Consider the following 14,460-nt stretch of genomic DNA (forward strand, 5'->3'; position numbering starts at 1 on the left):
AGCGTAGAAAAGCCCTGAGGAGAAGCAGAGCCATATGGAAACACTTTTGTGATGGGAGTTTTAGCACAATAAATCCACGAGTTTGGACCCATCTTTCTCTGGCACATCCAAGGGTGCCATGTGTGTGAGTTTGTCGTGATGCGGGGGGAGGTTTGATTTAAAAAACGATGGATTTGTTAAAAAAAAAGGCAACAATCAAACTCAAATGTAGCATTGCTATTCTGCTTGCAAGTGCTCTGTAGCCTGAAGGGGAGGAATGAATCAGGCTGTGATTAGGAGCAAGATAAGCCAAAATCAGGTAAAAAAGACATCATGTAGTAGAAAATTGAGAGGCTAACTCTATATACAACTTGATGGGCAATGAATGTTGGGATTAAAACGTGACCTTGTTCTTCACTTATGCCATTGCTGCCAGAGTGAGTGCAATGAGTGGCCAGGAGTCCACGAGGGCAGAAGTTTTGTGATTGTGAAAGAAGGCAAACTTGACACTTCAGCAACTTGACACAGTCATCTTTTTATCATCAGTTATACGAAATGGGATGAATGCACACGGTCCTGTGCTTCCTACATCCTCACCAAGCTTTCACTGCAGCACCTATCCCATCCCCTGCGTCACTCCATTGGCACGCACAGGGCTGCCTGGCATCACAATGTTGGCCAAAGGCAGTGAGTAGAGGAAAATGTGATTGAAGTGCAGCCACCCTTTGATCTGATGGCAGCAAAGGGCCCAAGGGTCTGTCGGTGGAAGGAGGGGGAAACAGAACAGCCCCACTGGCATCGCCCATTTCAGGCTCTGAAGAACCGTAGCACAGACACATGGAATAAACAACAGGGACGGAGGTGGACTTGAGCATCTCTGAAGATACCTCTCCTTTCACCCAGGCAAATTAATATTCTTTCTGTTCAGCATAGACCCCCAGCCTCTGGAGAAACATTTCTCTTCCTGCCAAAACATGTTAGCACACACCCACACCTCCGCTCACTGCATATAAAAATAAGATCAGTCCTCTGAACCTGTTATTGTGCTGCACACACGCTCACACGTACGTGCGCAGGGCTGCATCTATCCATACTAACAGCAGGGAGGTATTATGCTCTCCATCAGTGGCTGGAAAGGCTATTTTGTCCTCCATGGAAGGCATCAAAATCTGGACCCACTGATGTCAGCAAAGAGCTTTGACATTTCTATTACTAATATTAGTATAAATTCAGTTATCTGTCATAGATATTCAGAAAATGTTAGCCACAAAAGCGGCCGTAGGAGGCATTTCACCCTATGCTATCCATTAACAGACAATTAGTTTCTGCATGGCAGAAAAGCCAAGCTTCGACCTGTAATATACATTTCTCAACATGTTATTGCCTAAAATAATGCTAAAAAATGTAAAAAACCCTGAGCATGGAACTCTTGCTAGAGGATAGATAGTAACGATGGAGTCAGAGCACGCAGCCTCTTTCTGCCTGTGTTTTTCACCAACACAAATTATGACAAGAATGTAACCAGACATACTGTACTTCTACTTGTGTGGTAAAACAAAGGTTATAGATTTGTAGAGATATCTTCTTTGTTACTTCCCCTATTAAGAGTCACAGTGTGTGAAAGCCTCCACAAAACTGCATCCCAACAGCTTTCCTACACAAGGCAGACATCAAAGATAACAGCTGGCACCAGAGATGAACTGGGCTCCAAAGCCTGTGTTCTGCTTTCTCTTCTTGGAGTTCAAACAAGAATAAATTCCAGTGAAAACAATGAATTCACATCAATCCAAAAGCACAGCCCGGTGTTGCAATAAATATGTTTTCTGTCTGAGTCTCTGCTTCCCAGACACCAGCTGGTTAAACTTTAATGAAGTTAAATTCGTGACATTAGTATAGTCAAGGCACTGACAACCAAACAGAAGAAATGGACTCTGTTACCTTTGGTTATTTTAATTGCCTAATGCTCAGTCTGGCACATATAACTAAAAATGAGTATTGAGCAAAATTTTGGGGGACAAAATGCTAAAGGAGAAAAGGAGCATTGTAAAAGGTGTACTGTGGCACAACACAAAGTATCAGAGATCATCAAAATATTCAACAAGAAAGAATTTTGCTCTTGGATGCTGTTTACTTCTGAAGATAGTAACCCACTTTAGAAGTTATCTGCCTTGGAGATAACTTGCATAAGTTTCTCATGAGAAAAGGAGAAATGACAAACAGATTTCTTCAGATCTCTTTGAGGATCATGCTGGTGGTGCCCCAGGGACAGATGGGTCCCAAACACACCACGATGATGCAACAGGAGGACTGGACTTGCTGCAAAGAACTTCAGTAGTTTCCCCTGCAACCTCATGATAAAGTAGCCTATACCAGGTTTCCAAGTCTTCAAATGTGGGCTGAATATCTTAGAAGAAGAGAGATCCCCTTTCTTATGTATGGGAGAATTCCAAGCCATTGAGGCATCAAAATCTGCCTCCGTCAAGTCATTTTGGCACACTGCTCCCTGAAACGTAGGATTTCCAAAAATGGAAAGAATGAGCAAACCAGAAATCTGAGCTGGGTGCATCTGAAATCCTGTCTAAAGGGATCCTTGTTTCTAATTTCTGTAGCAGAGATAATAACCTCCAATAAACAGCTCGTTTCCAGAATGCAGACCCTTTTTATTCTTTGTATGATTGAGAGGCTGTTACATCCTCTAATGTATTCTTTGAGCAGATACTCTTGCTATTATGAGTCCTGTTGAAAATGTTAGATGTTCTGCTCAGCTGCACGAGGTTGAAGGAGACGTGCACTGCTCCATTTACCTCTTGATCAGATGAGTGCTCAAAATGTAGAAACTGGAGCAGCAGGCCATGCCAGCCCCATCCCCACCTGCACCTGGGCAGCACGAGCTGTTCATGCCCAAATCCCAGGGCTGTAAAATGGTTTATATGAAATGCTTCTCCCTGTCCTCGTCAGCTAGCATCTGTCTTGTGCTCCAGCACATGAGAGTTTATTATATCCGTTTATTTTCGTTTCCTGTCTAAATAGCTGAAATGGAACTCAATATTCCCTGCTCGGTATTGTGTACATCCATTACCATGATAGCAACTCTCTGTAACTTCCTTCTGTCTCTCCTCTCAGGATTTATTTCTCTTTCTCTTTGATAATTTCTGAGATATTGAGTTGCACATTGTGTTAAGTATTTTTAATAACTGCTTTTCAATGCTTACATTCCCAAAATGAAAACTCACTTTCTGTTAATGTTCATAGCTAGGAAACCATAAAACTAAGCTTTATGATTGGTGCCAAGAGCAAACAGCTATAGATTGCTCACAGAAGGCTATGGGTGTTATAAAGGTAAACTCATTTAATCCCCTCAATCTCTACTTTTTGTATTTATCGTTCACTTCTCTATCACTTCTCCCCCTAAGCCACATTAGTCATTTTTAGTATGAAATTCCCTCTCCACCACTGCTGAAAATTAGACTATTCAGAGAGAGCAAAGCAATTCAAACATCCTGTCTTTCACTTTTTTGTCATACCTGGTCATATCCAATCAGAGAGAGACGAATGTCTCTCTTTTCTTGTAATTCATAGGAAAACACTTCTGCTTCTATGTAAATATGAGCCATTTTGCTTTTGCCTTAAATTAATTTATTTCTCACACCCTTGTCCTTCCTCACGCATTCTCTACCCAACTGAGAGAGCAAAGAAAAGATTCAAACTTGGCCATATTTTTAATTGCAGTTCATTACCAAAATGCTGAAAGTCTTCGTGTGCAGTAAACCCAACAAACCTGAAAAAAATGCTATTACTGCAGCCTGAACACGAGTTCATTTTGTGTTCTGGGTGCATCAGTGAATTTATTGCTGTGATAATACAAGAAATAATGAATGACATATTTGGCTGAATTTAAGCACAACCAAGGGAATTCACTCCAGTACAGAAACAATGACAAAACTGTGAGTGAATTGATTCTGCAGATGTGGTCTGACTACACTTGACTGTTCTTCTCAAATTACCTGAAATCAGGCTTCAAAATTCAAACAAATTACGTTCACTTCTTCTGCTGAAGTGACAGAATATTTAATTATTTTTGCAGAACTTGACAAGTTGACTTTTATACTGTTTTAAATGCAATACAATGAGAGTATGTATATACATACGAGGATTTTCTAAGCAAGATGCAGAATTAACTCTGCCTCTCTCATTTCTGGGCTCAGAGTCCAAATGTAAGAAGCAAAACATTTATTGCTAGTGGCAGAACTGCTTATCTTTTCAACAAACACAGAAACGACCACTGTTCTACATCACCAGGACCATATAATCCCTCTTCCTACTGTTTTCTACTCCTTGATGCTTTGGAATGGGATTCTTCTGATCAAGAGGAGAGATCTTCAATATGATATAAAGTGAACAAATTGGTTTGTTTTGCAACTTCTTCTGTTGCTGACTTTCATTTCTTGCCTTTTGTGCCATAGAGAAGTACAGCATGGGTTTTGCTCACTGAGCAAAGGAAGAGGAATTCAGTATGACTTGTAACAGAGCTACTACAAACATGACTGCAGCAGATTAAGACATATTTCTGACAAACAGGAGTGATGTAAACCTTTAAGACAGATTTAAATGAAGGAATGGAAGAAAGGAGACAGAACTACTGTTGGAACAAGAAGCTATCACAAATCCATAGCACCCACATTATCAACCTGCAGCAAGAGCAGAACATCTAAACTCTCATCTTCATTCGTATTCATGAAACCTCCTGTGTGAGCTAAAAAGATTAGCACAAGAAAACATTCCTGTGATATGCCTTGGAGAAGAGTTTCCAGCCCACCCCATGCATACTTCTCATTTTGCCTAATAACTAAAATGAAAAGCAGACAAATTTGCGTTACTGATTTACCTAAAAAATATTTAAAAATTAAACGTACAGCAAAGACTGAAGAGAAGTGGCATTGGGAAAGGTTTTTTTTTTTAAGCAGTTTGTGAAAAAAGAGAGAAGACCTCTGTGTGCAAACTTGACACTACTTCAGTATTTTGTTAGCCTTTTATCTCTCCCTTTCCAGCTACAGCCCATAAAACCACATTCCTAAAAATATCTTCATAATTCACAAGTTTAGTTTCTGCTCTGGGTCCTCCACTCGCTGGAAAACACTGTCAGAGATTCTCCTTCATTGTCATAGTTCTCAGCAGAGCTGATGGTTTCCCTCTGCTCATGGAACCACCTGGGAAACCCACAGGACCCACAGCCCATTCAGTCTATTTTGCCTTTGTCACCAAATACACAAGATCTGTTCTGGGACTGATTGATCAGAAGAACAGCACAGCAAGAGCGCTTGCTATCTGCTGTTTGTGTTTCTTAAGGAAAAAGAGGAAAAAAAGACCAAGAAAGAGTAGAAGAATTTGCAGCAGAAAAGCCCAAGTCTACAAAACCTTGCACTTATACAAGAACATAGGAGAAAACATATATCCATGTCTTGCAGCATGTACTCACTCAAGCACGTGCGACCATCGGAGTGCAGCCTGTATCCTGTCTGACAGTGGCAGTGGAAGGAGCCGTGGGTGTTGATGCAGCCCTGCTGGCAGCCTCCATTCACCTCTGCACACTCATCCACATCTGTAGGAGGAAGAGAGATGGCTGAAATTACCAAACAGCAGAGACATAGTTCAGTTCTCCTGGAGAAGCATGTAGCTTGGACATAATGCAACCATGATGCTCCAACTGTGATGTTGTTTTCTTTTTTTTTTTTTTTTTTTGGTTTATTTTGCAGCCACACTGTAAACAGAGCAAAGAAAATTGAAATTTTGATGGTGTTTTTCAAAGTGCCCATAGGCACCATCTCTGTAGCCTCCTCTTCTGAAGCGCTGGCTAATTAGAATGATCTGTGACACCAATTTTTCCTCAGGGGCAAGAGAAAAGTCCAGGAAGAGAAGACAGAATTCAAACACTTCTGGGTATGAAGGTATCACTGGTCAAACATTTGGCTTTTGCAAAATTTTGCTGAAAATAGATTTCTTTATGCATCAAGTCCTTAATCCTATAGAAGGTCCTCTTGAGGATACAAGCACACACAACTGACATGTCAAAGAGACGTGCAAGATCAGAGCTCGTGCTCCCAATCAATGAGAGCACAGGCATTACACAGAAATGCTTTTTGTGCCACATTTTCTTGGGCTTTGGCCAAGGAGGTCAGCTGTGCTGGCTGTGCCATCTCCCATCTCCTTATGATTCCCAGCCCCTCACTGTCAGGGCAGCACAAGAAGCTGAAATGTCTTTGGATCTGTGCTCAGCAACAATTAAAATATTGCTGTGTTCCCAACAGTACTGTCTTCCTAAATCCAGAGCACAGTACTGTATCAGCTACTAGAAAGATAATTAACCCAACTGAAACCAGGACAATCAACTTGAGAAAGTTGCTGTAACACTTCATCTGAGAACGAAGACAACTGTGGACAAAAAAGACCAACAGAAGTTGAAGTAAACACTTGAATGTTCAGCAATAATTCACAGGACTGAATTTTCAAAAGTATCACATAAGCAGTTTCTGTATATTTTCTGCAACACCACACCACAGTAAATAGCATTTGATTGGCATGTTGATACCATTACCTTAAAAACTGACATAAAAATCACTGGAAATAAGGGCCAGTTACCCATTCCCTGACCTGGCAGATCCTTATCTTGGGTCTGTCCTTTCCTCACAGCCCCCTGGGACAGCAGCTTCACATCCCTCCATCTCACCCAGGGGCAATGCTGGAGCCAAGTCATGCTGACTGCTGAAGATTCCCTCCTGTTGCTAAACCCAAACCTCCTTAAACTCTCCTCTGCACTCTGTATCTGTATCCCCTATTGTGACATTTTTTTCTTAAAGACTCACACTGACTTAACATCCCTTTAGATCAACATTCTGAAACCACCTGAAAGGATTCACTCATCCAAGCAGCTGTGGATAAGGAGAGTGGAATGGAAAGACAAGAGTGGCTACAAGAAGAGGCCATCTCCTAACTGCTGCAAGGAAGGGGATGGTAGCAGAGCCAGGAATGTGGAACAGAGTGGAGCATGGAAAGGAGAGCACAAGGAGGGGATCTTCGCCCCTGGTATTGCACTCGAGGAGCATAGAGGTCTGGCTTTCATATTTTTGCTGTCAATGTATCTGCTTTAAATTTGGCTTTGATGGTTTACATTTGCTATGCTTTTATGTTTATTCCATTCTGGAAAATCTAATCAAAATTAAATGAAAAAGGAAGTTTTAAAGATGATTTGGAAATGCATGACATCCTGGTCTTAAGGAAACATATTTATCAAGTTAAATTTTAATATTTCACATGTGAATTTCACTCACCTAAAATGAAGTCCTGGTGCTGAGTATCATTTAAATTCAGACCATTTGCTAATGTGTGCCACTTTTTAATCCTCCTGCTATATTTGTTCTTTTATTGGACTGTATACTATGTACATTTCCTACTGCCTGAAGACATCTGGAATACTTAAAAAAACCCAACAAACCAAAACAGAAGATTCGTTTTTTTTAATGTAAACTGTAAACAGAAAATGTTATTCATCTTGTTAAATGTTATGCAGTTAGGAAACACTCTGCTGAAAAATCCCAGGATGAAATCAAAACCAAGAAACTATTTGTCTTAGTATCAAAGAAATAAAATACACAAAAAAGGCTCAGAGAAATACAAGAAGGAAGAGGATGAACTATATAGTTCCTCGCATCCCAGTATTTAAACCTCCAGTAACTCAGTTACTACCAGCTTCAATGTATTACCTTTATAGGCTACAATCAGCTGTGGAGTTTCTCCATGCACCAAACATAGCTTTACATTAGGACATCAGTGCTTATAAAGGAGAAAAAATAGGCAAGATAACAAAAACTAGCAATTACATCTAGGCCCACCTGTTAGTCTCTCTTGGAGCATTTTGGTGCCTGGATTTCCAGCAGAGCACCTGGACCTCTGCACAGCCCTTCTGTGAACCTCATCCCCAAATGTCCCAAAATGTCAGCACCCCCCCCGCATGGCCAGACCCTTTGCCTACCTCCTTCTTTTCCAACTGGGGCTTTCTGTGGGAGATCAGCATGGTGAGGATTAAACACTGAAACGTCTTTCCACATGCTGAGGATATAATGAAGAAATATGCAGCAAGCAGCAGCCTTTGGTGCCTCCTACATCTCTGGGACAGGAAACAACTCTGCCCCCCACTTACAGAAGAAAAACATCTTCATTAGGTTTTCTAGGGAAGCAGGCTGAAAAGCAGAACTAATCTAAATGCTAGAGCTGAATTAAGAGTTTTACAGGTGTAAGCTACTGGCACTTTTATATTAAAATAGCGACACGTGTAAAGGACATACACACCAGGGAAGCAACAGCTTACATTGCCAGAAGCACATGAGTGGTGTATGACAAGCAGCCATTTCTTTTTCTGCACAGAAATAGCTGCAGAAATCTAAAATTATGAAGTCAGTCCACACAGGATTACAGGAGATTGCATCTGTTCAACTCTATTATATAATTAAATTTGGATTCATTTCTACCACAGATCAAACCAAAATACCTATGTGCTACACTGCCTACAGTTACAACTAAGGCTGCTTCTCCAAATAACCTGAATTTCAAGCCACTTTTGATTTCTTATTTCCAGTTGCCCTGTGATGAAAGCAGCTACACTTCCCTGTTTATAAGGGTGGATAGTGATAGGACAAGGGGAGTGGTTTTAAGATGAGGCAGGGGAGATTTAGGTTGGATATTAGGAGGAAGTTTTTCACACAAAGGATGGTGATACACTGGAACAGGTTGCCCAAGGAGGTTGTGGATGCCCCATCCCTGCAGGCATTCAAGGCCAGGCTGGATGTGGCTCTGGGCAGCCTGGTCTGCTGGTTGGCGACCCTGCACATAGCAGGGGGTTGAAACTAGGTGATCATTGTGGTCCTTTTCAGCCCAGGCCATTCTATGAAGACAGAGGCAGAGCCATCCATTAATGAGTGGGGCACTAGATTGAGACTGAGAAGCAAAATGAGAAATACTTGCCATCCCAGCACTGTCTTGAACATGGAATTATACTGATGGGTGAAAAAAGCAGAGTCAGTGTGTGAATACCCTACAATTCTCCTGTGAGAGTTTTGGCAGAGATGCACGTTAGTGAGATTTCCCACTGAAAGTCTCTGCTGGGGATGCACAGAGATGATGCCCTGACTTATCCACTTATCAGTGGGAATGGTCTTATGGTCAAACCAAAAGTCAATGCTACCTGGTGCGAGGATGCAAACTGTTTCAGCCACTGTGGCATGCAGCTTTTTAGTTCTGCAGACCTCTGAGGTCCGCACAGCACGGCTGCATGCTGCCCATTCCCACATCCCAAGAGGATGGGGATGTACAACATCAGTTCCGAATGTGGGAGAAGATGCTGTGCACACAAACCCATAAACTGATACATGACCTTGCCATTTCCAAGGCAGGTTTTACTGACGACATTAAAGATTTTAAGCCTCTATATTTCTAAATGGGGGCTCTGCTAATTTTCAGGGAAGTCTGCCCCTAGCTGCTTTGGCAACAGACTGATTTCCCTGCCAAACACCCATTTAAACACACTTTTAAATTTCATTACAAACAATTTAAAGCCGTGTGATTGCCTGTTTGGAATTCAAGGTCATCACATCAGCGGCTTTTGTACACAGCCTGCAGGATTGTTTTTGTATTGCTACTTAAAATCTTTAGGAACAGCTATGATCAATCAGTTACTTAAAAATAAACAGAGAGCAGCGCCAGACACAGATAATTAGTGGACCTCCAATTTTGTTTTTATAAAGAGGAAAAAAAAACAACAACAAGGTGTTTCCAGATCAATTTCCTGCTAACAAACAGCTTCGCTTTTTACACTAAGAAACATAACATGCACAACTAAAGAAAGCTCAAAGAAAGAAGAAGAAAATGAGTCCTGTCAGCAGAAGGACCAAGCACTGCAGCATCCTCTCCATTCTCCTGACCCTCCTGCTCCTATCAGCTGCACAGGACAGTGGGTTTCCATTTGCAGTGCCCTAGGCTGCACATGGGTTTGGGTCAGGCAGCACCTTCTGGACCATCCCAAGTCCTCTTTGCTTTTAAATCCTCTTTTTTTCCCCAAGGGAGCTGTTTGGAAATCTCACTACTCCCACAGTCAGCAGCGCATCCCCACTCTCACAATGGTACATTCACATCCCTCTTTCTCTGCTACAGTTACACACATAGAGTTGAGCTGTGGTGCAGGATGCCCACTATGTCAGATCTCAAAGTGCTTGCAGAAATACTGAAAATTCCTCCCACTGAGGGAAACCACCATACCCCGAAGTCTTCCACAGAAACACAACTGCACCCTTGTTCCCAGATGCCCAAGAGACTCTGCATACAGTTGGAATGAATGACACGTGCACATCACCATTTTCCATTCACCACAACCCACCAGAAGGGATGCAACCAAGGGAAACACAGAATCCTGCTTCCATCTACTTGGAGAATTGCCTATGTCAGTAGTATTAAATTTATAAAGTTAGACTCTAATTAGAAACAATTATAGTAATTGTTTATAAAATTTGTGTTCAGAGAGAGAAGGAAAGATTTGATCTTTTGCAGCACCATCTTAAAGTTTAGTAAAGTGTGAGCTCTGTGGGTGCAGATATGGTACAGAGAAGATTCAGTGCAGTAGGGATATAGAGAAGCAGGGAAGGAAAGATTGGATCTTAGGTGTAGAAACACAACGAGAAACACGAAGGGGCTGCATTTAACATTACCAGAAGTGCACGAACTATTTAACCTGGGAATTTTCTGGATTGAAGTTAAAAATCCTGCTGCACTGGCCTGGTTAATAGATTCCAAGGGATGTCTAAACCTCACACAAGTGATGAAGTGAAAACATCAAACAGCCTTTCCCCACTAGTTCACAAAGTGGATTTTATACATTATTTTCACGTTTCTAAGTTAAATAATTTATATAATTAAGAGAAGGGAAGGAAACAGGCTTAATATCCAGTGGTGCATAAGCTGATCCCAAAATCGAGAAATTAATTCTGTGAGAATGAAACATAAAGTAAGAACCACTGTCAGTAGATAATTTTATGACACGTTCAGCTCCCTTTAAATCACGCTGTCTCCCCTCATGTCTTGTGCTTGGAAATGCCTGCAATTTGACAGCCAGTGTGAATCCATTCACAAATGTACTTACTATGAAGCGTGACATGATTTGCTCTTTAAGCAGAAGTTTTTAAAATGATCTCCCCTGCTTTACGGCCATTAAAGGGGTTTTGAGGTTTGAAAGTTTGATTCAAGGAGTTTGAGACCTCCTGGTGCTAGAAAAATATTTGTTCAATTTTTCCATTTTGAAGGTTATTTGACATTAGCACTGACTATAAGGAACAAAAAACAACAGGTTTTAAGTCTGAAGTTCAACAAGAAAAGGAAGAATTCCTGCTAATTTGAATTAAAAGCCTATTTCTGTTTCACTGAATCAAACTGAGCTGCAAAGAGAGCAATTTTTGATAGATTTTACGTTGCAAAATCTTCCATGAACTTTCTTTTCTACTTCACGAAGGATGCCATAAATACCTGACAAGCTCTCTTGAGTGGTCCACTGGAAACTGATGTTAAAACACCTCAGTGAAACAGCTTTCAGCAGAGATAAATGTGCTCCTGTAGAGTTAGCTGGGTCATTTCAAACTGCTGCCGCTCCCAGGCTTTTATTTTTGCTCCTCAGGTATTTGTCTCTGCCCTTTTCTGCCCCCTCCAATGGATTATATGAGCATCCATTGTCTGCTTCACTTCAAAGTCAGCCAGGTTAGCTCAAATCACTGCTGAAGCTTACTTAAATTTCAGTAAGTCACAGGTGTCCGAGGCAAGCAACAAAATTAATTAATGGAATAGCTTGAGCAAGACATACTGAAAGGAGCATGTCAAGTCTGATAAGGGATTGGTTAAAAGGGATGGTTAAGAGATTCTTTACCCAATTTAGTTGCTGAGAACCAATTGCACACTGAACGAGGACCCTTGTTAGTGCAGTGAGTTTTGCACAGTATTTCTTCTTTGCCTGGGATTAAGCACAAAGCAGCTTTAGCCAGCACCTATTTCGGTGGGGCTACCCAATTAGTCATGCATGGAAACAAGCTTTCCACGTTATCTAATTACTTACCTTCCTCTGAAAATGAATGGTATTAGAGAAAGAGAAAGACAGAAAGACAGACAGAAAGACAGCTTTCTGTAGAAGGTTCACTGACTCCCAGTCTGTCGCCTTTCTTCAGACCTCCCTGCTGAATTGGTCACCTGAGGGAGGGGAATTTTCTACCCTGTGGTTGATATCTTGCCTTATATTTCAGATGTTTTTCCTCATACATTCAATGACTTCAAGCTGTGACTAGGTTGGCTTTCCCCTCCTATACCCCTAGTTTATCTGTCTTTATACTGAGAACATCAGAGGACACAGGGAAATACTAAATGAAAGTCACCTGTAGGACACTGCCTGTGTTGGGTAGTACATATTTATGCTCAGGTTTGAAGGGAGATACATTTCTTGATGACAGTTTTCAAGAAGGGAAGAGGAAAGAGTCATCTCTAAGGTATGGATTTCTCAGGGAGGAATGTGGGGCAGCGCTGCTTCCAGAGCAGTCACCCTCAGTCTGGAGAGACAACATCTGGAGCACTGATGGATGGGGTAATTCACCCAGTCTAGTCCCGATTTCAATTTCCTGATCTGTTACTGGCCTTACTGGCCAATAAATGCACAAATAAACTGCTGTGAGATGGCGTGCAACCTTACCAGTGGGTCCACGGCTGATTTGAAAGAATGGCATTTGATTTGACAAAGACTGGTAATTTGAATTCATTCTGGGGCCTGGTGGTTTTGTTAGTGGTTGCTGTTCATTTATTTGTTTTAAATATTGTCTTCCACGTGAATACTGACACAAAGCAACCGCATTGTGGTTGGCAGAGAGGTTCTTCCTCGCCTATCCTGGTCCCACCATCTCAGTTCACTCCTCAGTGAAGAGCAGATCTCATGGGCAGAGGGTTGTGAAGACAAAATGGCCAATAGCTGCACTGCTGATTTCTGCTTAATTTCAATGCCTGACACACCAGTCTCTCCTGAGATATTTAGTGGTGGTTTAACTCAATAAACAGTCAAGAGCCCTTCATCCACAGCCCTATATACAAACCATATGTTGCAGCTGAAAACTCTGAAGATTATAATTAGAACTGTCCATTCAATTTAAACAAGGTCAGGAATGAAAACTATTTCAAATTCAATAAACAGGCCATTTGAAAGCATAGATGCTGTGGAGGACAAGCTTAATAAGTTAACTGACAGGTAAAGTTTCATCTCTAATCCTCATTTTGATACCGCCTATAGCCTCAGGAGTCAAAACACATCACTGCTCAGTCCTCAAAATATGCAGAGAAAATGAAAATGTCAGCTGAATGAAAAAAAGGAGAAGCATCTGTTTGATAGCTGTGTGAGCCTGCGATATGTAAACTGCTTTGGAGTCAAGCAGCCCTAATTAGAGTTTCAAGGCATTCCTCATTAAATATACGCACACAGACATCTATATGTGAGCTTTAAGGAACGATTGGGGTCAGATGATTTGAAAGAAAGTCAGGGTATAGAACTAAAAAACACTTGAATTCCCATGGGCAGCCTTCAGACAACACTGCAACGCTTGCGTTTAGCAGCAAACAAATACTTTCCATCTTCTTTTTACAATGCAAATCTGCACATTTCTCTTGCCTTTTTTTTTTTTTTTTTTTTGAATGAAACAAGAATGATCCATTTCTGAATCTCAGATCAAGGTACACGTCACAGAGAATTACAGCCAAGAAGGAAGACTGACAGGGTTACCGGCCTCCGTGCTGGGTTACTCTAATAGACATTTTGGCAGCCAGACCCTCTGGATGACTCCAATTCACATCAATATGAAACCCACGTAGATGGACGTAGGCTTGCAGTGACAAACTGCTGCCAGGATAAGTGGCTGTAAACAGTGAATTTGGAGGAGGACATTTTGCCCGCGCACTGCCACAGAGTGGGCTGAACACTTGTGTAACTTCTGCTTAAGAAAGAGGCTTTGAGATCACTTGCATCAGAAGGTACAGGGCAACGTTACAGAGTTTGTGACGTGAGGCACAATAGCAGCGGGACACTTTGTTGTGGGACTGCATCATGCCATCAATTTTTAAAGACAATTCCTCAACACAATTCAGTTAGGCCATGCTGGGAAGTGAGAGGGTGGCAAAGGAGGAAAGGATATACATGAGGAGATGCATTAATAAGGAACAGCCAAATTTCTTGTGCAGGTACTAAGGAGGTTTGCGTTGGAACATCAGCATCTTCTCTTAGCATGATACATCACTGGAAAAACCAGTCATGGAATAAAAAGGGAGAAATGACTGTTATGATGAGAACACCTTTTTTGTTGTTGTTCTTAGCAGCATTAATGCACACTTGCTGTGCTCAGTGAGCATCTTCACTGCAGTCGGACA

General features: G+C 41.5%; 1 protein-coding gene across 12 annotated transcripts in view; it reads right to left on the reverse strand.

Annotated features, from left to right (window-relative positions):
* The window catches only part of LOC100541567 (uncharacterized), a 161,267-nt gene that overhangs the window by 49,287 nt on the left and 97,520 nt on the right, over positions 1–14,460 (reverse strand). For all 12 annotated transcript variants that reach the window (XM_085232810.1, XM_085232806.1, XM_085232805.1 and 9 more), the window contains one exon: positions 5,456–5,578. In XM_085232810.1, the coding sequence (XP_085088936.1) occupies positions 5,456–5,578 (123 nt within the window). The remainder of the gene's footprint in view (positions 1–5,455; positions 5,579–14,460) is intronic.

The sequence above is a fragment of the Meleagris gallopavo genome, chromosome 11 (assembly GCF_905368555.1).
Source record: "Meleagris gallopavo chromosome 11, MGAL_WU_HG_1.1, whole genome shotgun sequence".
Taxonomy (NCBI): Eukaryota; Metazoa; Chordata; class Aves; order Galliformes; family Phasianidae; genus Meleagris; species Meleagris gallopavo.